At 50.3% G+C, this 22,759-nt stretch overlaps 1 protein-coding gene across 1 annotated transcript; it reads left to right on the top strand.

The window, feature by feature from the left end:
• The first annotated feature begins 1,888 nt into the window (after window positions 1-1,888).
• Window positions 1,889-21,108, top strand: LAT2 (linker for activation of T cells family member 2). The gene is made up of 13 exons (XM_067309582.1): window positions 1,889-1,943; window positions 6,678-6,784; window positions 7,228-7,267; window positions 9,084-9,127; window positions 10,105-10,165; window positions 10,777-10,820; window positions 11,452-11,490; window positions 12,697-12,727; window positions 12,916-12,971; window positions 15,736-15,801; window positions 16,664-16,732; window positions 17,620-17,692; window positions 20,259-21,108. Exons 2-13 carry the CDS (start codon window positions 6,697-6,699, stop codon window positions 20,275-20,277), a joined length of 630 nt encoding a protein of 209 aa, XP_067165683.1. The 5' UTR covers window positions 1,889-1,943; window positions 6,678-6,696; the 3' UTR covers window positions 20,278-21,108.
• Window positions 21,109-22,759: the final 1,651 nt, after the last annotated feature.

The following is a 22,759-nucleotide window of genomic DNA, read 5'->3' as shown; positions in this document are numbered from 1 at the left end:
CCTGCTTTGCGTGGTCTGTAATCCTTGGTAACTGTTGGGCACGGTAACAGTTCTTACCTGTTCTCGAGAGCTGGGACCATCACACGTGTTGTGCTCCAGGAGCAATTAGGTGACTAACACAAGGTGCATTTGCTACAACCATTGCCAACGGTGGTAACTTCCATATCGAGGCAATGAGTCATCTATGGAGCTGTAAGACAAATCAGAGAAGCCGTATGCATGTAAATGGTACTTTTTTTACCATTGACTGTCCCTAATAAAATAATAGATTTTTTTCTGAAACAAAAAAAGACAAACTGTAATCATCTCCAACGTGTTCAGAGCAACAGTTCTGCTCTAAACAACTTTTTTGCAAATCTTCTATCATCATTCTATCACCAGCTTAAGTTCAAATAGGTTAAAAAGAACTGCTAGAAAGCACCTAACAAAGTGCTTCATAGCTAAGACCTCTGCTAGATATGCCAGTACTCCAACAGCTGTATCGGCAGTCAGAAATGCATTTCAGGTTAGGTAGTATCCCTTCCAGAGAGACCAGCCATAAGCCATACAAGCACACTCAAAGCAGGGCCTTGCTCTTCCAGGCTCTGGTGCGGAATATATGTGCTGATTTCAAGATAGCCCTCCACACCTGGAAGTTGTGTGGGAACCAGTCTGGAAGGAGCATGAAAGCAATTATCTCTGATCCTCAGGTTAGAGTTGGAATAGGTAATGTTTAAATATATTTGCATATGCACAAACATTGGTTAACTCTGTTAACAGAGTGACGTTTCCTCTGAAAGCTTGATAGCAAAGTTCTCAGTTGCAAATGTTGTGAATAATTGTCTTTTTTAATTGTTTTTAGGATAGAAAAATGCCACCTACCTGATGAGAGAGATGGATGCAGCTGACTGGTCAAGCTGTTGTGATAGCTTGAGAATGCCCCAACTATATTAAATATAACAAAAATCTGTTCCCTTTACTGAATAATTTACGGGGCTGTATGTAAGAGAGGTGTGGTGGACTCTTCCTTGCTTAATGAGCAGCAGCATGAAATGTCTTTTTCTCCGCAGCTCTGAACCGTGTGCGTAGCTGTCCCTTCCACTCTGATAGCTATAAACACGTGGGACTGTTGTATGCACATGCAGACGTTTCCTATTCCTAGAGCAGGATACAGCTCTCATGTGCCACATTAGGGCTTTAAGCCAGTAAATAAATCCACCGTTATTCATAAAGCCTTGCTATTCTATTCAAATGCAAAGGAAAATTCAGGAGCTGCTTTTTAAGAGCACAGTGAAATTGTGTCTGGTATCTGCAAAAAATCAGTGCTGAAGCACAGGCGATGTTTTTGTGCTTACAGCTCCGGACAGTAACGGATCTTGGTTCAGCTCCAGACTCTGCCGTTAGCAGCGGTGACCTCAGGTTGGTGGCTGCGTCTTTGAGTCTTTCTCTTCCTCTGTAGAAACAAAGAAAGTGCTTCCTTTTTGCTTTATCTGCTCGGAGGGGTTTCAGGCAGCATCTGCCGCTCCCCGCGTGCACACCCAGCACTTGGTGCAAAGTGAACTCCTGCTGAGGCCGTTTGCTGAAAGGAAACTCGTTGCTGGCATTGGTCTTTGCAGGGACCCCAGCCAAACCTCGAAACTCCGGGGCCGCTTGGCGACAGGCTCTGGCGCTGGGCAGCCTTCCCCGCGGTCGCCGGCTCTTCCTCTCCCCCCGGCAGCTAAAGCGCAACGCTGCTGCAAGAGGCTGCTGGGGCGCCCTGGTGTCGGCGCTGGCGGCCGGCCCCTCGTCAGCCAGCGAGGGGCTGACCAGGCGAGCGGCGGATGTTGGGGACGGTGATTCAGATGGTGACAGGAAACCAGAACTGGTTTACGATCCCCCAGAGGAACCGGCTCCGGCATTGGTGGCTGCGGCCGTGAGCCGAGCGAGGAGATGGGGCAGCCGGGCGAGAGCGGCTGATGCTGCAGGTAAGAGGGGCACCGGAGGGGACGGGGAGAGGAAGGCGCCCGAGGGGGACGGGGTCACCGTGCGTCTTTGGGCGGCGGGCAGGTCAGCCCGCTGATTTTGCTGGGCTTCCAGGGACTAGGCTGGAGCTCAGCAACCCTTTCGCAGAGGGCTTGGGGTCATCCCTGCAAAAGCCTTCTGCAAAACAACGCGGCTGGATGGTGCTTCTCTTAGCTACTGCTGGGGATGAAGAAGACCATCACCTGCCAAGCTCCAAGGTATGAAAATGACCCAAATATACCTTCTCTGCAGCATTTTATGCCTGTTTGGAACCTGAGATGAAAGTCACTGCCATCTAGATTGCACTTTTAATGACTTTTTTTTACATCTCCCCACCCAATCTGCTGATTAGATAATGGCGCTTTTTTAATTTTATTTTTTATTTTATTACAATTTTTCTACATTTACATCCCCTAAAATATTCTGGAAGTTTTGGGGTCCCCACACAACAGGCAGGTTGTGAGGAGCTGCCCTCATCTCAAAACTGGTCTTTTCCGTTTCTGGCTCCCGCACAGCTCCAGCTTCTGGGAGCGCCGCAGCCTCCGCGTTTCCCCCTCCAAGGCCCAGTCCTAAGAGAGCGAACTTCTACTTACACCTGCCTGGTTTGCCCCCAGTTTCAGGCTTGATTAGCATCCTATGTATGAATGCATCTACTTTACTGCATGTGAGTGCTTGAAATCCTTAATCCTGGACGGAGTAAGGTTCATCGTCTCTGCATCGCTTTTCCCTTTGCTCAACATTCAGTATAACATGGCCTGTGAGGTAGAAACTCTAGCAAAACTGGTGATAACTACAGGATGATCTTGTGTGATTTTGGTTCATTTTCACTGCCCTGGACTAAATATGATGTTTATATATGTATGCATTGTCTATATCTGCAATTCCTAATGTGGAGTCTGCCCCAGACTCGGCAGCGATGGCGAAATACATTGCATGGCTCTGATACTGCCTGAAACAAGGGAAGTTAAGGACAATTTTAAGATATTTCCATGAATTATTTCCTCTTGTTGACATGCATATTATGATTAGGATTTTGCATTGTATTCTCCAGCTAGGTTTTTGAAGCATTTTACAAATTGATAGTCTATGAGAAAGCTTTGATTTATGAACTCCAATTTTCTCTCTTGTCCTGTGTGCGGCTGGAATGCACCTACTGCTCCCCTGGCATAAAGTAGAGTATACTGTACTTGAATATCTGTATAAAAACAGACCTTATCTATACTATTGCAGCTTTCCTAAGAAAATTTACACTGGCATAAGATCTGGTAGGAAAAGGGACTTGCAGAGCTCTGGAAAGGAGCCCTTCTGAAGGTTCAAAACTGGTCATTGAAGTGGTTCCAACCACAGGAGCTTCCTTTGCTCTGACACTTTAATTTCTAAACTGATTAGACTTTCTGTGGAAATCTGTGCAACGTGGACAAGCAAAAAGTAGTGTTTCTTTTCTTAGAAATGTTAGAGGCACTGAGTCAAGCTGAATATTGCATCAGTTCAATAAGTCCCTATGCTAAATTTCGTACAGTGAGCTTTTAATAAACTCTCCCGTTATGTTTCATTCCAGTGACTCATCCAATCAGTCTGAATTAGTTTTAATTTATTGCAAATGAGTGCAGGCCATGAAAACGGCTTTCTAAAGGGGAGAGGGGAAGATGGTTTTATATTTGCCTCTTGGACATTTTTACTAGTAGGTTTAAAACCTGACCTAAAATAGCAATTTCAGTCTTTATCTTGCAGTGTAAACTTGCAGGGCGGGCTTGACATCTGCAAGACTTCATTAGGATGACTTCACTAGAAATGGTCTTGCAGAAAAATGGCCGTTATCACAGATGGCCACACCAACACATTCTTCACCCTTTTAGATTTTCAGCAACAAATTTAAGTAAATCTCAAGTATATATTTTTTTTAGGTACTTAAGTTTTTAAAGTAAGTTTTTGCCCTTTTTCCTACTGTTGGAAAGCTGTTCCAGAATTTCCACCCCTGTGGTGATTGGAAATTTTATTTCTAGCCTGTGCATATCAATATTCAGTTTATAGCCACTCATTTTTATGCCAGTGTGTCCTTTAAATTTAAATAGCTCTTGTCAGTTTGGTACTTCTCTCTCAGATACAGGGATAAAGCACGTTAAAGTACTCTCACGCTCCACTTCAGTAGACTTAAACCCAAGACCTTTCAGTCTCCACTCGTAAAATAGACGCTCCATTCCCTTGACTTTTATAGTGCGCCCTTTTACTGGGGACTATCTGGAATCTCACTGTCAGATTAAACCCTTAATTTAGGACTAGAAACCTTCCACAAGAGCAGCCTGGATGAAAGGACCTAGCACGTATAGCCTGGATGATCTTTTGCAAGTTCTCTAGTTCTTCCCATTACAAAGAAAATCTCTCCTTTTGCTTTCTAAAAATATTTGAGGGCATGGAAAAAACCACCCTGTGTTTGGAGAAATATCCCGTTGGCAAAGGCAGGCTTTCCCCCACCAGGAGTGATTTCACGTTACAGGAACGTCTGCTTTATCCAGCCTGCAGCCGGCTACGGGACGTCCCGTTCCCGGGGCTGCCGGGGCCGTGCTCGCTCTCGGTGGCGCGAGCCCGCCGGGGAAATGCATGAGCCGTCGCCGGCATCGGCTTCCTCGTGCCGGGAGAAACCTCAGCTGGTGCAACAAGAAGAAAAAAAAAAAAGCTTTGAAAAAAGGAGAACAGAGACGTTTATAAACAGCGCAGGCTATTTCGACACTCTCTGAATTGCACTCTTGAAGATCTGAAACTACGTAGAAGCTGTTTTTTCCTCTGTTTGATTTCGGTGTCGGGAAAGCCAGCCCCGTCAGGAAGGTGTTTACCCTGTACGCCCGTCTCCGGGCCTCGGACCTCGTGGCCGAGGTGTCCAGCAGGGCCTGAAGCCCGTCTCCTCTGCCGGGGGCGCGTTCAGCCCCCTGAATACCTTCCGTGCGCGCGGCCAGCAGCACGTGTCCCGGCTCCGTCGACAGCTCCTGGGCGGCCGCACACGTGCCGCCTCCGCTGCCCGGGGCGAGCCGGCACCGCATGGTCCCGTGGCGTCCCCGACCCCGGTGATGTGTGAGCAGGGAGAGGTCTGGGATAGCGTGTGATCTTTGGTTTCTAATCCCTCTGAGCTAAGGTTTTCGATTTTTATTTGGGAAATGAAACCTGCTTTTCCCTTAGGGAGGCGCTTGTAGCGCGACGTGGCCTTATCATGCGTCCGAGGTGAGCTCCTCGGAGCGATGGCGAGCCCTGGAGCCTCACGAGATGTTTTCAGTACTGCGTCGGTGAAATATTTCATGCCTCGGGGGAGGAGGTTTCGTAGTGAAAATGTACTTTCAGGGGCTCGCGCGCGGGCTGGACGCGAGTGACGCCCTTCAGCCTGGCGTTGCGCTCGCGCCGCCAAGCCGGAGGCGCCAGATGAGGCGGGAGAGGGCCGGGCCCTGTGCGGCAGCCCTGGCGCTGATCCCATTCGGGTTTCCGCAGACGGGGGGGCCCCGGGCTCTGCCGGCTACGTGACCGGCGCCCCCAGAAACACGGCCTTTCCTTGGCGGTGGAACAAGAACCCCAAACCGGCAGCAGCGGTACGGAGCTTCGTGGAGTGGATTTTGGCTGCTGGCGCCAGGCTGGCGCCCCTCGATCGCCTCCTGCGGACCCTCGGAGGGGATCCGCAGCTTGCGGCTCCCAGGCCGGCGCGGGGCTGAGGTAAAATCGGGTGAGGAAACGCGCTGTTCTGGCCGAGCTTCCCCTTTTTTAAAAAATCTGGGCTGCGGCCGAGGCAGGACGTCAGTCACGGCACCGTTGGGGACTTTGCAGTGCCGACGGCTCGCCTGGGCGCTGTGAGAGGGCGCCGGCGACCTCCGAGAGGCCGGCAGCAGCCCCTGCGCGCAAGCAAGCGAGCAGCGAGGGTGGTCTCCAAGCGCCATTGCCACCGTCCCGGGCTTAACGCAGCTTTGGGGAGTCGGATGGTGTCGATGCTCCTCTAGAGGAGGCCGATGCTGAAGCTCGTGGGGTCCGGCCGCTCCTTGGAGCTCCCTTGCTGCCGGCCGCGGGAGGAAAACGCTTTGTCCGAGCGATTGTCCCATGCGGAAAGGGCGATACGTGCTTCTTCCCATGCCCTCGCCGTCCGGAGACGGGGCAGCAGCCGGGACGGTGCACCCCTGGAAAAAGCTGCCCGCTGGTCAGGGCAGTGACGTTCTGGTCTTTGGCAGCTCGTAGCATCTCTGTTGCTAGGGGCCAGAGGTGAAAATTAGGAAAAACATCCGTAGGTGAAGAAAATGGGGCCTTGGGAAATGGCTGAAGTCCCAGCAGCCCGGGTTTTCTGCGACATTTATAGCGCGCTCTGTGTTTTAAAGGAAGACGAGCCATCAGGTTCGCGCTGCTTGTCCAGGACCGCTTGCTGCAGCCTGCGGCCGGGTCTGTCGCGGAAAGGAGGCGAAGCGTCCGAGCCAGCTCGGAGCGGAAACAAGTGTTGGGAATTTAGCATTTAGAGTAACTACAAGCTAAATGTGCTGCAGGGAACTAGCCGGAGCGCCTGGTACGAATCTTCCCAGCTTTGAGTGCTTCGAAGCACATCAGCTGTGCCTCCCTTCCTGCCGCCTCTCCCCGATATTGAGGAATTATCTGCTGGAAATGACGGCAGCGCGGCCGGGGGGCGGCGGATGGGGCCGGGGGGCTCAGGGGTTTCCCTCTCGGCGGCTGTGTTTCAGGCTGGACGCCGGCCGGGCCATGGCGCAGGCGGAGGTGCTGTGGGCGGCCGCCTGGCTGATGCTGCTGGGGGCCGCTGTGGGCGTCTGCGTGAGGTGCCAGCTCTCCGGTAAGGCGCCCGCTCGCGCTGGGCGAGGGCCGGGGGCAGGCGGGGGGCCCTGCGCGCCGCTCCGCGAAGACGGGGAGTTTCCCCAGGGTCGAGGGGTGGCCGGGAAGCGTCCAGCTCCGGGGAGGCTTCTCAGCTGGGGCTGCAGTGATTTAACCAGAAGCAGCTCCCGTCTGACCCCTGTGTCGCCCCAGGGGGTCCCGGCAGGGGTGTGGGCACCTCTGAAGCCAAGTCTGGCACTTGTGACCCTGCTCCAGCAAGGCTGCACGGCCATTTCCATGGGTGTTCGGGTCAAAAACCCATCACAAGTGCTGCTCTCTGCCCCCGCTCTTCCTGCGCTGCCGGCCGGAGAGCTGCTGTGACTGTGTTGTACTGGTCTGTCCCTCTCTGGTCTTTAACTCCAGAGCCACCCTTTTCTAAGAGTTTTTTTTTTAATTTTCTTTCAGCTACTAAGCGAGAAAAGCAGCAGAGCGGACGGAGGAGTCAGTAAGTTGCCTTTCACAACCACACTTCTCCAAAACCGGCTCGCCCAGGGCTGTTATCCCGGCCAGAGCCAGGCGAAGGCCGCTCACAGGTCCACGCGCTCCCGACATCTGCCAGCCAGGCACATCCTAGCTGAAACAGGGAACAGCCATCTGGAGGGTTGTTTTTTTTTTAAAAAAAATCCCAGCATCTCGTGCTGCAGGTGTGAAGGAAAACACACCCTAGATGTAGAATAGACCAGAGACTCTGATAAAGTGGTAATGCCTTTAAAAAGAGTAATCCGAAAGGAGACTGGAGCTCTGAAACTGAGGCCTGTGAGTCACTAATTAGGTTGAAAAAGCTCTGGAAAAGAGGAAGGGCAAATTCTTATCTTGTGCCATCGCATACCAAGGTAAGGTAGAGAGGCTCATAACTTCACAAACAAAATCCTGCGTTCGGCTGGTGCTAGTTAGAACATGTGCCGGAGTCAACCACCAAGCCTGCAGCACGAGCAGCTAAGGAAATATCATTGTACACACGCACACACATACAGCCCCCCTTATTTCCTTCAGTAACAGACAAACCGCAGCTAATATGATATAAAGAAAAAAGAAAAGGTGGCTTTTAACCTTTGACAATGGAGCTAATGTGGTGCAGAAGGGCTCTGCAAAGGCCTCTGTAGGGCCGGCGGTGTTTGCTTCGGCCCCGCTCGACAGCGAATGCGCGGAGGGCTGCGGGGTGGTCTGCTGCACGCTGATGGAAAAGCCAGCCCAGGCTCCGTCCCCCTGCGGGCTACCACCAAAACGTCTTGACTTGTCGAAGCTTATATCTGGGTTAGGTCGTTCCACTTCAGGCTCATCATATTGTGTGCTCTTTTCCTAGATAAGTTTTGTTTTAGTGTCAGCTTTGTGCAAGCAACGTGATCTAGCTATATGTGTTTGCAGACTTTGCAATTAAGTCCTTTGACTGACGCCTCACCTTCCTACCAGCCCTACGCCGTCAGCACCAGCCTGAGAAAGAGCAGTGACCAGAATAAAGGGGGAAAAGAACAGAGACACTTCCAAGGTCCCAAAATTAGATCTAACAAGTGCTTATATCCAGCCGCAGTTGAACAGAAGCCGAATCCCGTTGTGCTCTGGAGAGCAGCTCTCGTGTGCTAACTAAAGAGTAAAAAGGATTATTGATGGTGTATATTATTTCACATTAATATTAAGGGATCCTGGGAGCAGAAGGGATAACAGCTGAGGTGAGGCAGTAGGGTTTGAAGCCATTTCAAAGGTTAACACCCAGCTTTTTCTGGGTGAAAATGGGATGCTGGCCTTCCAAGACAACCGAGTTACACCCCAAGTTCAGGAAGTACTTGAATTTGCTTCTGGGCCCTATGAATTTGCCTTTGGTAATTTTGGAAGTGAGCCACCAGTCTGTGGGCACTTTAATTTACATACAGCTTAATTGGTGCATAAAGTGTCAGAGTAGGAATTAACCCTAACAAATGAAATGATGTTTTCCTCATCCCCGGTCCTTCCCTTAGCTGATGTAGGCTGCTCTGCCAACAATCCATATGTTAAAGGGCAGAAGAGGAGGCCAAAGCGAGACTGAAAAGGAGAAGACCTCTATGCATCACCTCGGGCAATACAGCAAGGAAAAGAGCAGGGAAGCTGCTCCCAGTTTGTTCAGGTCCTTGCACGACACGCTGAGCGATACTAAGCTCAGCTCAGCGCTGTGCTTCCATCTGCTTACCAAAGAGGGAGTCTCCTGCATCTATTTTCCTTGCCGTATGCCCCCAAATCCAGCTGGCCTTGTTCCTCTCTTTTTTTCTTTTCTTTTTTTTTTTTTTCAGGCTTGAAAACCAGCAGAGGTTTGAGGTGATTCGATCCCGTTCCAGTGAGTATGATGGCCGTGCGCCCCTCGAGGCGCACGGGTGACGCCGGCGTTGCTGCCTAAGGGCCCCTTGGCAGGCTGCGGCACGCTGGTGCGCCTCTCTTTTCGTGTCAGAAGCCTGCAGTGCACAGAATGGCAAATATTGCTCTAAAAATAAAAAGGTGACCTCAAAACCAGGCTGTCCAACGGCACAAGACTGAGGCTTTCAAAGCAGCCTTAGATGCTGCTGGGGATGTGAATTCCTAATGCTAAAAAAATTACCTTTGCATTGAAAACAAGTCACCAAACCGGTGTCATTGAAACGTGGCGGCTTATTAACTTGGGCTGTTCAAAACCCTCTGCTCACACTGTGAAAACGGCAGTGTGGGACGAACCTGAATTGATAAGTGTGACTCATTTATCATCGCCCTCTTACTGTTTCCTGCCGCAAATTTGGTTACACGCTGACCTTTAATTTTTATCCTGAAGCAAGCTGCTAACGGGGTGGGTAGCAAATGTCACCGTCTCCAGTCCAGCCGTGCGGGGCCGCTGCCTTCCCGCTGCCTCCGCAGCCCGACGGGGCCGAGCCCCGTGCCCACCCATGGGGCTTTGCTCCAGTTCCCCCGAGGGAGGACGGCGGCTACAACCAAAGCTCGTGCACTAGTGGCGCATCTGTAATTTTAAGGGAAGGGTGTTGAAGCATAGAAGAGGCCACCAAATGAAGCAAGTTTGGGGCAGATTAGGAAATAAGATAGCAATTAGGACTGTAGCTTCCTCTGATGTGTGTTTGCTAGCTCTGCTGTCCTTATAGATGCAATCTTTTTTTCTATTTGCTTCCTGTCTTGGCCCATCGTATACTTTTGAGGATTTATTTAGAAGCTATTTCACTGTGCCCTAGATAAATGCTTGCCAGTACCTGGAAATCGTGTAGGTTTGATGCTCAATGTTCACTTCAAAACATCTGCTGCTGCTGTAATCCTAACATCTGGTTTTGTTCTTAGCGCTAGCTACAACGAGAAGGCTAGAACAAACTAAGGAACCAGAAAACTTGCCAGTGACAAGGTAGGTAGAAGAGCAAAACAAAACCTAGCTACAGAGCCAAGGTTGGGTGAAGTTTACCCAAAATATGGGTATGTTCAGGATTTGGGATTGGGTTCTGAGTCCTATAGATCTGGCTTGGGCTATACTGAATTTATTGCCAGTCCATAGTGGTTTTAGTCTTTTTCTGGATTTTCTTCAGTCTAACTGAATTCTACTGATTCTAACTATTTAAATCAGAAGCAAGGAAATGAGCTGTCACTGTACACAACAGGCACATGAAAAAGGAACTGGTGTTCTTTGCTTATAACCAGTTTGACATGAGAAATCTCATTCTCCCCCTTATTAAAACCCCAGGAAATACATGGCAAAAATAACCCTGCTGCAATATCCAGGCATAGTTATTCCCATCTTGGGGTTTTGTACAAAACTCTTCAGGTCCCACTGCTTGGTGTGTTATAAACTCTCAGGGAGTTCCATGGAGCAGCCTCCTTGCTGAGTCATTGCTGTAGTTTGTAATATCTGAGACAGTTTGATCAGACTTGGGCTTTTAGCTCCCTTTTGCTGCGAGTCCAAGCTATGAGCAGATGCACAGCAGCATCTGCAGAAGCATGTAGCACATTTCTCTCTTTCAGGAAAACCAATGAGGAACTCAGTACCGCACGTCGTATTGGAAGTGGTAAGTATTTCTGCCAAGATGGTCATCTATTTAAAGCTCTATCAGTCTACACAGGACCGGGGGAAGCACCTAATGCAAAATTCAGAAATGGGAACATTGCAAATCTCTGCTCATTTATGCTGCAGACAGCTGGGAGCTCCCAGCAGCTTTGGGAAAACAGAGCCTCTGAGAGGATGTTTGTTTGCTACCAGCACCCAAATCCTGGGCAGGGCATGGTGGGAAGTTATCTTGGAAACAAGCTGGATGATGATAAAATTAATTTCTGTTATTAGCACCTGCCCGTTATACTTGTGGCTGATCTACCCAGGGGCTCTGGGGGCAGCTGATAAGAACTAGCCATGATTTGACCTTAAAATCCAGTGGTTGTCCCCCTAGCCCTGAGCCACGTGCACAGGGCTGGCTCGCCTGTGGTCCATGCCGGGGTGGCCATGGCCTGCCTGACGCCACGTGTGAGTTAGGCAGCGAGCGCTTGACCACCCAGCAGCCTGCTGCTCTGAGCTTGGTAGCTTGGGCGGGTCTGTGGAAGCGAAGAGCTGCGTGGAGGAAGAGCTGCTAAGGTCAGAACGTTTGGTGGCTCCATCATCTAACTCGTCCCAGGGCTTCTGTAATGTAAACCTGTGCTTTCTTCCAGGGAGCAGGGCTGAATCCAGGTACCAGAACTTCCTCAAAGGTAAATGCTGCAACCGCGCAACGGGGATGAGTATTGAGGGGCCGAAGCGCTGGGAGGAGCCGCTGCTGCTGAAGCCAGGAGAAGTCCCTCCTGCGCGGGCAGGGAGCAGGGCTGGCTGTGAGGGAACACCTGGCAGGGAGCGCGGCGTGGAGGGTCTGGTGCTACCCCGTAAATCCTGGGTCTGTGCATGGCCGGTGTTGCCCCACTGCAGCAAGGATCAGAGAAGAGAGGCAGAGTTCAGCCCTGCTGTCCGCTGCCTCCTTGCCCTTGCTGCAACCCTTCTCCTGCCCCAGAGCAGGGCCATGCTCTTCTCCCACCCTTTCCCCGTGGGGCACCCACATCCTTTGAGGCAGGAGAGTCTCTGCTTGGGGTCCCTGGCACCCAGGACCCCTCACACGAGGGACTTTGCAAAAGTAATGAGCTTCCCCAGGGGTAGGAAGGGAGCAGGGAGGCAGCGTCTCCTTCCTGTGGACCCTTCTTTTACGGCTTGGGCATCTCAGAGGGCAGTTCTGGTCGAGGTCCTCGGCAGCGAGGCTCGGTGGGGGACGCTCATCTCGGGGAGCTGATGAAATCTTCTCCGTTTCCTGTTTGTTAAGATCCCCAGGGTCGTGCACTGAGCCGTCCTCTGCCATAATAACGCCGTTTGGCGCCTGTGCCTGGCTCCTTCCCCCGGGGGCTGCTGCTGTCAGTGCTGAAACGCGCAGTGCATTGGGCAGCGGGAGGAGGAAGACCCTTGTGCTTTGCTGCGGGGCACGGATCCAGCGCGGCTGAACGCTTCGCTCCTGCCGCTGAGTGCAGCTAGAGCTTTGGTTTTGATCTGTTTGGGGTCACCAGAGAGGCCAGGCCCGGCAGGGTGGGGATGCCAGGCCGTGCTCGTCCTTCCCAAACCGGGGAAGGATGTTCCTGATCTCCGTATCAGTGGCCAGGATCTATCTGTGGGAAGCAGCGAGTCCTGGTTTTCTCCGGGCCAGTGACAGCGCTGGGAGCTGCTGCCTGCGGCCGCGCTCGGCTCCCGCGCTTGACCCCACCAGCAAAACCACTCGGCTCTGCCGGCGGATGGGCTTTGGGGCCCTGCCGGGGATTTCTGGCTGCTGGGGACATCTGCTGCTGCCGCAGCTGCAGCGTTTGCCCGGCTCTGTTTTGTGGCTGGGGGTTGAAGTTATGCAATGTTACCGTGTCCTAACGGCAAACCGTTTGTCCTTGCAGAAGACTGCCTGCAAGGGGATGCCACCTACGTGTAAGTCGCTTGTTCTCCAGCCCCCGTGCCCCGAGGACGACTAGGGGGGCAGAAAGTGGCTGCCACATGCCCCCAGAGGGGGGCAAGGGGAGCCGAGACACGAGTGTCGCGGCCATGAGCGGGGCGCGCTGTTGGGCCCACGGCGGCCCCCGTGCAGACAGAGCTAACGGAGGTATTTCTTTTCGCAGTGACCCCATATCCTTCGATTACTACAACTGCGTGAAGTTCCTCACGCCACCGAACGGTAAGGTGGTGATGCGGGCAAGCCTGGCTTCTCCTGCAGCAGCCGGCCTGGCCGGTCAGGCTGTCCTGTGGACTCTGGGGTGCCTGCAACGTTTTCCTTTTCTAGATCTGTGCTTTATTACCGCGTGGCCTGCAGCAAGCATGAGTCAAAAAGGCGCTTTAGTTAAGGAAGGTAGCTGTGTCTCTGGGCATTAGGGGCGAAGAACTGCCATAAACTGGGGGGAGAAATGCAAGCGCCCTGGAAAAGCCAGGACATATCTCAGGGCAATGTTCATGCATCATCTGCCAGCAGCGGCTGTGCTCAGGGCTCAGCGAGAGCAGGGCCACGGGTGCCCACTGGGGTCTGCACAGGGGATCCCACCATGGACCCGGCACTGCTGGCCCAGGACATCCGCGTCTCCTTGGGGTCGTAGCTGCCGAGGCCACCAACACAGAAGCAATGGGCGCAAAAGCAGTGAGGGATTTGTGGTGCAAACCCACACGCTCTCGCACGGTCACATCCTGCTCTGCTCTTAGTGTGCCAAAAGGACAGTGACAGAAAGAGGTGCTAAAGCTACAGCAAAGTGGTATGAGATAGCATGGGGGACCATCTTAGGAGACAGTATCCTTGTGTTTCTTTTAGTTCTTTATTTAACAGTGAAAGTCTGGGGCAGCAGGTTGCACCTTGCTGCGTGGTGGAAGTGTGTGGTGCAGGCTGGGGCGACGGCCGGCACTGTGGGTGGGTTCAGTAAGGGATCAGGGAGTTCAGCGAGCATCAGTCCATCAGCTGGTTTCAAACATGACAGTCCAAATGCCGTCCCTGGCTTGGGAAGCTGCTGATTGCAAGAAACTCTTTATTCTCACTCCGTTTCTTATTGTCATCCCGGGCATCTGCTAATGGCCATCGCTGTGACAGTGCAGTGGGTCAGCGGGGCCGTTTGCCTGTTCCTGCCAGCTGTGGTTGATGTGAGCAGGGGTTACAGACCTGCGGGGTCCTGCATGGACACTCGGGAATGGTGCGTCCTCTTCCAAGAGCTTTTCACCCAAGCGAGGCCTTCAAATATTTTGTGTTCCTGGTTTACAAGACTAGTAAATGAAGATGTTCTTGTATCCTTTAGCAATTTGGATGCTTTTGTAGCAGCTGCGGAAGTAACTATAGGTGGTGTCAGTGTGTGGTCAGTACAGCGCCAGTGCGGGCAGTGCGCTCGGCTGACTCACACCCCTCCTGACTGGTGTGTTTTTGGGAAGCCGAACCCTCATCACGCTGCTCTGACTGTCTCCCTGCGCTGTCGCTGGAATGAGCCGAGGCCGTGAGCTCGGTGTGTCTGCCCGCTGGTGCTCGGCCGGCTTTGGAGGAAAGTGGAAGTAGGCTGGGCAGCAGCAGCTGCGTTTACCCCGTCTGCAAAACCTTTCCAGCTTAGGCGCCATGACCACATCAACTGTTGGGACTTCAGTTGCGTTTTCGGCATCCGTGGATGTAAGTTTTGAGGTAGCAACACGTTGGCAGTTAGTCACGTGGTTTAACTGCCCAAGAGAGCTGAAATAACCAGCAGCATACCAAAGCACTTGTTTTTTTTCCTTCTTCTTTTAAATAGACGTTGGCTCCAAACGCTATTAGGTTTGTGTCTCTAGGAGCACCACGCTGCCGGGGATTTAGGAGGGTGGCAGATGTCTCTGTGAGGCAGTGCCAGCTCCAGCAGCCCTTGCACTGGTGGCGCCGGGGTCTGCTGAGAGCCCCGTCCTCGCTGCTGCAGGCACCGCGCACGCATGCAGTGCGAGACAGTGCCCAAGCCCCAGCGGTTCGGATAGACAGGGCAGGAACGGCATAGCAGGGACACGAGGAGGGGGGTTGCAGTGCCGTTAGCGTGGTGACTTCTCCTCACCGCTTTGGTGGAGCGTTTGTTCGAAGGGCAGAGCTGAGAGGACCCGGGGTGGTGCGGGGATGGAGCGGAGCTGGAAGGGCAGCGGATCTGGTTTCCCTTTGCAGGAGAGCCGTGTCATCAGATGCCTCATTCAAAAGCTGGCAGCTCTTTTGTGTGTACTGTGTGGTTGCGGGTGTAACTCGGACCAGAACCTGGCCTTGCAGAGGGGGGCTTCGCTCTGGGTGAGGAATCAGGGGGCGGTTTGTGTGGTTGAGTGTCATGGGCAAAGCGCCAGCATGCAACTCAGAGGCAGGATCAAGTCTCCGCTCTGCCTCATATTTCCCATGCAACCTTGGGCAAGTCTCTTTGCATCTCCATATCTCAGTTCCTTCTCAGAAACTGAGAATAAGCCCAAGAAAACACCACAGTCATCAGCTTAGCACCCACCAGGAAGGAAAGCCCTACCCTGACTGCTAAGCTGGACTTCATGCCTGGAGATTTACCACTTTCTAGAGCCAGGTCTCCTCCTGCTTACCTTCGGAGCTGCTTTAGGGCTAGTAACTCTGCTTATTTTTTATTCCCATTTGTAAGAAAAGACCCTTTATTCTCAGGAACTCCTAGCTTGGCTTCTAGGTCTCAGATCACTCAGAAAATACTATGCAAACCAAGGCTTAGCCAGCTGTCAGTGGAGTCAGCGATATCATTTCAGTGGTGCAGAGTTTGCCCAGTTTGGCTATGCTAGAGATGCCCTAGCCGTAGTTCAGCACAGCCTGTCATGAAGACCTAACACTTTTTTAGCTAATGTGTGTGTTTTGTTGTGATAAGTAGCCCTTTCCTATAGGCAGGTGATACCAAAGCCCTGCAGGCACTTCCTATATCACCTACACTTCTTAAGTCCTTTTCCTTCTTTCTTCTTTCTGCCAGAAAAAGAGGAGGAATCCTCTTCCTATCAAAATGTCATTGTTGGAGCATCTCACAGCTCAGATCTGGGTAAGTGTGTTGCTGCCATGATTCATATGTGTTGTACAAGGGTGTCTAGAAGTCCAGACATGGACCAAGACCTGCTCAGTTAAAAGAAAAATTACTCCTTCACAGAGACAGACCCAGCTCTTTCCATGAGCCCCATGCTGGGAAATCCTGTATGCAGGTGACTGGCACAGTAAGAGGCACAAGTGGAACAAACCAGGCCTGGAACATTTGCTCTTTCTGTAGGAAAATACACAGTAATGAGACCTTATCAGCTGTCAGTTTCTCTGAGCTGATCCCTTTGACTTGGAGATCTCTAGAGCAATCTAGAAGCTTTGATCTCTGCATTGTGTCTCTAGTCTTTTCAGTGTTGTTAGAGCCAAGATTTACTGTAGTTTCAGGCCCCAACTGATTTCTCATCACTTCCTGAGAAGGCTGCAGCCAGTGAGCCACTGGAGCATGGTGTTGGACCATAGTCCCTGCTTAAGGTCCTCGAACTTCTGTCCTGGGATGTTGCTATTAAAACAGGAAGTCAGTTTGGTTTCCTTCGGTGAATTAACACAATGTTTTCTGCACTGATAAACCCTGCACCTGCCCCTGAATAGTTTTGTATGGAGTGATTAGAGGAGGCAGGAGTAGCAGGAGCCACTCTGACCCCTATCCAAGCCTGCAAAAACCAAGGCACGTGGTCAGGACTGGAAAATAGATGAGGCAGCATCAGGAGACCTGCAGCAGGACGGCTGCAGCCTGGACAGCCACAGCCATGCGCCTGGCTGGAAACTCAGCCACGTGTCCATCACTGGGTGAGATGGTAGGAGGGGGTTTCACAGAGCCCCATTTTTAGTCCACTTGCTGTTTAGCATCATTCTGTCCAAACTTTTCTTAGTCACAGATGACACAGGAGACTATGAGAACAGCACGACGATACACATATGGAAACTCAAGCAAGTGGAAGGTATGTTCTCAGTAGCTATTTACTATTTATGGACAGGGCTCATGGGTACGGTGTCTGTTGTGCTAGACCAGTATAGATCATCATGATGATGCAGACATCACCCCTGTCCTGAGATGTTTTTTCCCCAGTCATCCACGATAAACATTTAAGGCCATGTGCAAATTGCTACATGCACTTCCAGTTGAACTTTGGCATCTACTCTGATGGGGACCTGGTGTTTCTGGTACTTCCCAGTGACTAGGCCTGAGATCTGACCGCAAGCTGCTACAGAAGAATGTCACTGTTCACATCTTATATCCTCTTAAATTTTGAAGGATCCCTGATGCAGATTCAGCCTTGTTCTGTAATCCCCTAAGACAAAGAAATGTACAACGTATATTCAGCGCCACCAGTGTCAATACTGTGAATATCCTGCAGTAATTAATGGTATTATTTCTTAAGATAACCTTTAAACAACAGAGTTTAATCTAACAGGGAGCTTCCTGTGAAGCGTATGGGCTAGCCTGGCCTGGGAGATGCTGGTGAATGCATATGTGTATATTTAAGAGTTTTCTGTGTCTGGTGTGGAAGCTGCCTAAGCAAAATGATTCTTGTTATCCTGTCTGTGCACTCTCTGCGTACTCTAAGTCCATGTGTTTGGCTCTGAAAAACTCTGTCCAAAGTATCTGCTTGCAGAATGTTTGCAAATTTGTTAAGACCATTTTGAAGCCTCTTCAAGGAAACCTTGACACTGTGATATGGGGTTTCTTAGCCCAGACACAGAAACGTGTTGACACTGAAGGCTAAAAATATTGGCAGGATTCACTGTATGCATATTGTGTGTATGTGTGTTTAGATCAACCCACTTATTGACCAGTACTTTCTTGTATTAACAACTCTGAATATAGAAAGCCAGGATGATGAGCCAGATTATGTTAACACGGACCCTGCATCAGGCCTTGCACCTCTGTCAAAGCAAAGGTAACAAGAGACCAAATGTCTGATGTGTTTACGTAGGGGTGGGAGGATTGTTTGTATTCCTAGCAACGACTGGTACTCACAGCGAGCAGAGCATTTGCGGTGCTTTGCAGCTCTGCTGCTGGGTATCGCTCACCAGCCATGTCGGTCTTTAGCAGCCGATGGGGCCGTGCGGGGGGTGAGGCCCGTTCCCCAAGCACCCCCCAGCCTGCTCTCTGCCGTGCTACCTCTTTGGCTGGTGCCAAGCCACATAACGCAGACTGGGGAGACAAATTTGTCCAGGTCGATGTCCCAGCCCTGCCCTTCTCCAATACACAGGGATTCAGAAGTGCTTTAGAGCAACTTTGGGCAGCCCTGTGACCAACAGAGCCTTGTGCTGCGATGTGCTACAGATAGGAACCCCCCAAACTCCTCTGGTTTGTGCAGCTCGGAGGTAGAGCACCGTAAGGGACTCCCTGGGCTCAGCTGAGCACTAGCTGCTCTGGTGAAACTGCATATCCTGCCCTGTTCCCCGTATCCTGCTGCCTTAGCAGCAGCAACCTGATGTCGATGATACAGAATTACTCCAGGCAGTTAAAAACAAAACCTGCTGCAGAAAGATCTCATGGCACTAAATGAGTGGGTGATAAAATGCAGTGTCAGTAAACGCATGGTAAAGCACGGAAGAAAAACAACCCCAGATATACCATACACAGCAATAGGTTCTGCACCAGCTATTACGGCTCAGAAAGAGCTCTTGGAGTCTTTGTGGATAGTTCTCAGCAAACATCTGCTGAGCTCTCAGCAGTGATGATTGAAAAAGCTGACAAATGTATGTTAGAAAGGAAGAGGAAAATACCCCACCACTGTGCTCATGTATAAATCTGTGGTGTCCCCACATCCTCGTTAGTGTGTGTAGTGTTCGCCACCCTGCTCCGGACTGGCCGAGGACTCCAGCTGTGAGATGTACTGGGGCAGTATCACCCTGTTTTTCTTGGTTTTACTTTCTGAGCACCTGCAGAGGCCCAGTGTGATTGTCCTTACCACAAGCGCTGATGGCTCCAGTTACAGGAATTTACAAGCACCAAACTGTGAGCACCTGTGGTGAGCAGACACCACCCGATGAGATCTTTCTGAAGCCACGCAAAATATTTAAGAATTGTCCCAACCATCCAAAGCACAGTCACACTAGCCTACATGTTTCAGTGTTTGCTTTGAACTTTAGCGTTCTGTCCCTGGCAGCATTAACTCTTACTCGCGAAGAATTTGCTAGAGGGCAAGCTGCAACAGAGAGAGGTCATATGTTTTGGTCAAGGACTTGAGCATATGTTACCACTCGTGGCATGCAAGTCACTTCCCAACGCCACACGCGCGTGGTCTGGCCGAGCACACTCTGCCCAGGGAGGGGAACAGCTGCCTGGGCAGCAAATACAGCTCAGGGTGCTAACGGCTCCTCCCCGAGCAAGCGGGAAGTGGGAACCAGCCCCAGAAACGTTGTCCCTGCCGCAGCAGTACTGCACTGCTAGGTGTCTCTCTTTGCTTTAGCTGGAGCAAGCGAAAATAATATTGTAAAAATGGACTGTTTCAGATAGGGTTGTAGAGCAGAACCCTTTTGGAAGGTGTCTGGGGAATTGCCAGGCATTCTGTTAGTTAAATATCTGGAGAGAAGGAAGCCGGATTCTCCATGAAAATATGAAAAGTGCCACAGGGTGGCTTTTATAAGCAATTCTGCATTTATTTCTCTTCCACAGAGAAATTTCAAGGATGAGGGTGTTATGTCTCTACGTTAGTCACAGCATGGTCATTCAGCTTCTTGATCTGATAACGGCTGCGTAGTGCTGAGCACTGCGGGCTGCTCTGTTTGCTGTTGGTAACACAGACAGTGCCTGCCTCGTTTGGAGGTTTGGGGAGAAGAGAGCAACAATCGGAACTGATAGATGCCCAAAATGTTTAGCAAAGCTACTGCGGTGGCCCTCCCGACTTTCTGGAGAGCAAATATTGAAGCAGCATGGGACTACCACCAACGTACCCCCAGGTGTGATAAATGCCGCTGGGCAGGTAGAAGAGGGAGGACTAGCTGTCCTATGAAGTGCTGGTGGTACAGATTTTCTGGGAAAACCTCCAGTTGTAAACTCTAGCAGCATGCTATTGTGGCAATATCTATAAATAGCTTATGGCAGCTCTGCAAATAAATTAAATTTGCCAACTCACTTTTTGCTGTTATAATGATACCTCCATTACAGTTTTTGCTAGCACAGTAATGCTGTGAACCACCCCCCACCCCCATCCAACAAGCAAATGCCAACACAAGCTTTCAGTGCAAAGGACTGGGCTTACGTGGAAGCTCTCCACCAAGGGAGGACGGATTCTTAAATGGGTTCCTGGCATCTTGGACTCTTTGCACTGCTCGGGGATATTCATCAGGCAACGTGGCTGGGGTGTCTGCTTAGATCTTAAAATTTTATAGTGCTTCAGAAATGTACCTCACTACCAACCACTGGAAAGAAAATGTAACAGGCAGTGGAGTTAAGGTGAAAGTGGGCATAAAAGTCAGCAGACTCACTATTTTTTTTCCTCCTTTTATTTCAAGTACATCCCGGAAAATCTAAAGAAGTCTTTTGCCAAGCTGTAAGAGCATCCCCAGCGAACATGTACATAAAGGGGAATCTTCAATCCTGCAGTGAAATCTTTTCTCCAGACCGTGCCCAAGATCATTTAGAAGGGATGCAGCTGAAGGGAAGGAATGCTCTGCTTGAAGTCCCGCAAAACTCCAACTGCAAACACGTAACTGGAGAAAGCACTCTGCCCGGCAGTGAATTCTGGCTGATCAGCGCAGCAGTTACCAGGGGCGAGCCCAGAGCTCGTTATCCTGTCTCATTTCCCTGTGCGTCCACTCGATGGAGGATGGCTAGTCTGTGCAAGGTTTTCTCCTGTCGAGCATGAAATGACTCTCCAAATTGCTGAGCAGTAATGCGGTCAACTACTTAATTTGTCAGGCTGAGTCATGCAAGGTGGTATTAAAACAGAAGGATTATGGTTCTGATTTAGTTCCTATGCTCTCCTACAGAAGCTGTTTCCAACAAAAGTGGAACCTGCAAGGAAGAGGTCAGTTTTACAACAGCAGTGGTTTTCTGGAGCTAAATAAGACACCAAATGTTCACAAAAGCTAAGGACTAAAGAGGATTAAATCCCTGCTTTATCCACAGCTAGTAATTCACAGTATTTATCTATGGCAGTTCTCCTTGTGCTTCGGTATCTGTTTTATAGCAATACAAAGACACTGTAACAACAGAGAAGGTACGATTTGTTACTGTCAGCCTCAGAAATTGCACCAGTCTTTCAGAATTGCTCTAGGAACATCAGACCTGGAACTTAACCCTTGTCTCTTGAGCCCTGATGCACCGATTTGTCACTGTTGTGCCACTTATTTATTAAAAGTGAAAAGCCTCCAAAGAAAATCCAGTGTTTTATTACAGTTTGATATGATGCATATGTTGTCTTTTTGACTGGATGAGACAGACTGAGATGGGAGCCTGTGTAGCAGTGATGTAGAATGGCGTGCAGGGTCCTATTTGGAGAAAAAAAAAAGCTCCTTTAAAGCCTTGTTTTTCAAAATTGCTTCAGAAAGCTCCTGCGCTTCGAGAAGGGACATGGCTTGCCCTGCAAATCCCCATTATTGGTAAGAACGAGCAGAGGAGATGCGGAGGTAAGGGCGAGCGAGCGCTGGAGTGGGAGAAGGGGACGTCAGGTGCTTCCTGCTACAAATGACTTGGCTGTATTTTTAGCAGAATTAATGAGACCACAGGTGGCCATTGCCTGTGTATCTGTATTTGAAATAGCAAGCTGTTCGATGTGTGACTTGGAAGGAGGTTTACTTGTAGCTCCTACAGATGCATTTATTTGTGCTTCCACGGGATTTTTACAACAGAGAAAAGGCAGTGCGTTTCCAGGGCTGTATGTATGCAGTCAGCTAACAGCCTGGCTTTCTGCTCACCCCAGCCCCTGCTGGTTCAGCTTCTAAGGTCACATATTCTTGTTTTCTGATGTTTCAGTGCTGTGCAAAAAGTTTGCACAAACATGCTGACCATAGAGAGGAGGAAAACATCTGCTTCCCAGTGATCCTGGAGCAGACACAGTGACACCCACAGCCTGTGCTTGCTCTGTGCAGGCTGACATAAATGCATGGAGATGACAAGGACATCTTTGTTACTGAAACACTGCACAGGGCCCACACACAGCCACGAAATTTTCATCCTTGGTGACTAATTAAACACCTGAAGAAGCACTCAATTTTCATTAAATGCTGCAGACTGTGTATTTTTCAAGATCTGTAGTCACTGGAGGCAAATGGTGACTTCCATTTTCAGTGATGTGCAGTGATGTTGTACCTGCTTGTGATTCTGATCTCATAACTGGAGGGAGCCATTAAATGCTTAGGATAAGATTAACAGCTGTAAAAGATCCTTGGCGCACAGTAATATATACAGTTAATCACTACTAAAGAACTCCCAACAAGTCCTAGCCTTTAGGTAAGTGTACAGCCAAAACACTAAAATACAAGATTTACTGCTGGCTGTGCTACGCAGGGAGGTGGATTAAACCAACCAACTCTTCCTGATGCAAGGTGCTTCCATTGACAAAATCTGAATGGAAAGTTGTGGAGTCTAAGGAGGCTGAGCAGTTTGTAGTCACAGATTATAGTCCCTGTTTCACCGACAGTCTGGGCAGCTCCATTTTTCAGCACCCCAGAACAATTGGCTTTGGAGCAGGGTAAATCCTTTCCTAGTTTGTAAAGCTCTGGAAGTACTTTGCAGCCAGTGATCTCATTGTGTTGGAAGATAACCAGGGACTGTTACAGGAAGTTTCATCAAAGTAGTTATAATCCTGTTCTGAAACCTTTAAGGTTTTTTTTTCACAATTGGTGAGTACGTAAGTGTAAATATGTTCACTGACAGGCTGTCCTTTTAGGATGTATTTTTAGGTGTGCAAGGATTTTTGGTGCTAGACCAGAACTGCCAGATCCTGTGTTGTCTGGCAATAATTCAAAGAGAAATGACACCTCTCTTGGGTACATACATCTTTTTCCTTACT

The sequence above is a fragment of the Apteryx mantelli genome, chromosome 22 (genome assembly GCF_036417845.1).
Source record: "Apteryx mantelli isolate bAptMan1 chromosome 22, bAptMan1.hap1, whole genome shotgun sequence".
Classification (NCBI taxonomy): domain Eukaryota; kingdom Metazoa; phylum Chordata; class Aves; order Apterygiformes; family Apterygidae; genus Apteryx; species Apteryx mantelli.
Note: the sequence above shows the minus strand (reverse complement) of the source record. Positions and strands in the feature narration are given on the sequence as shown.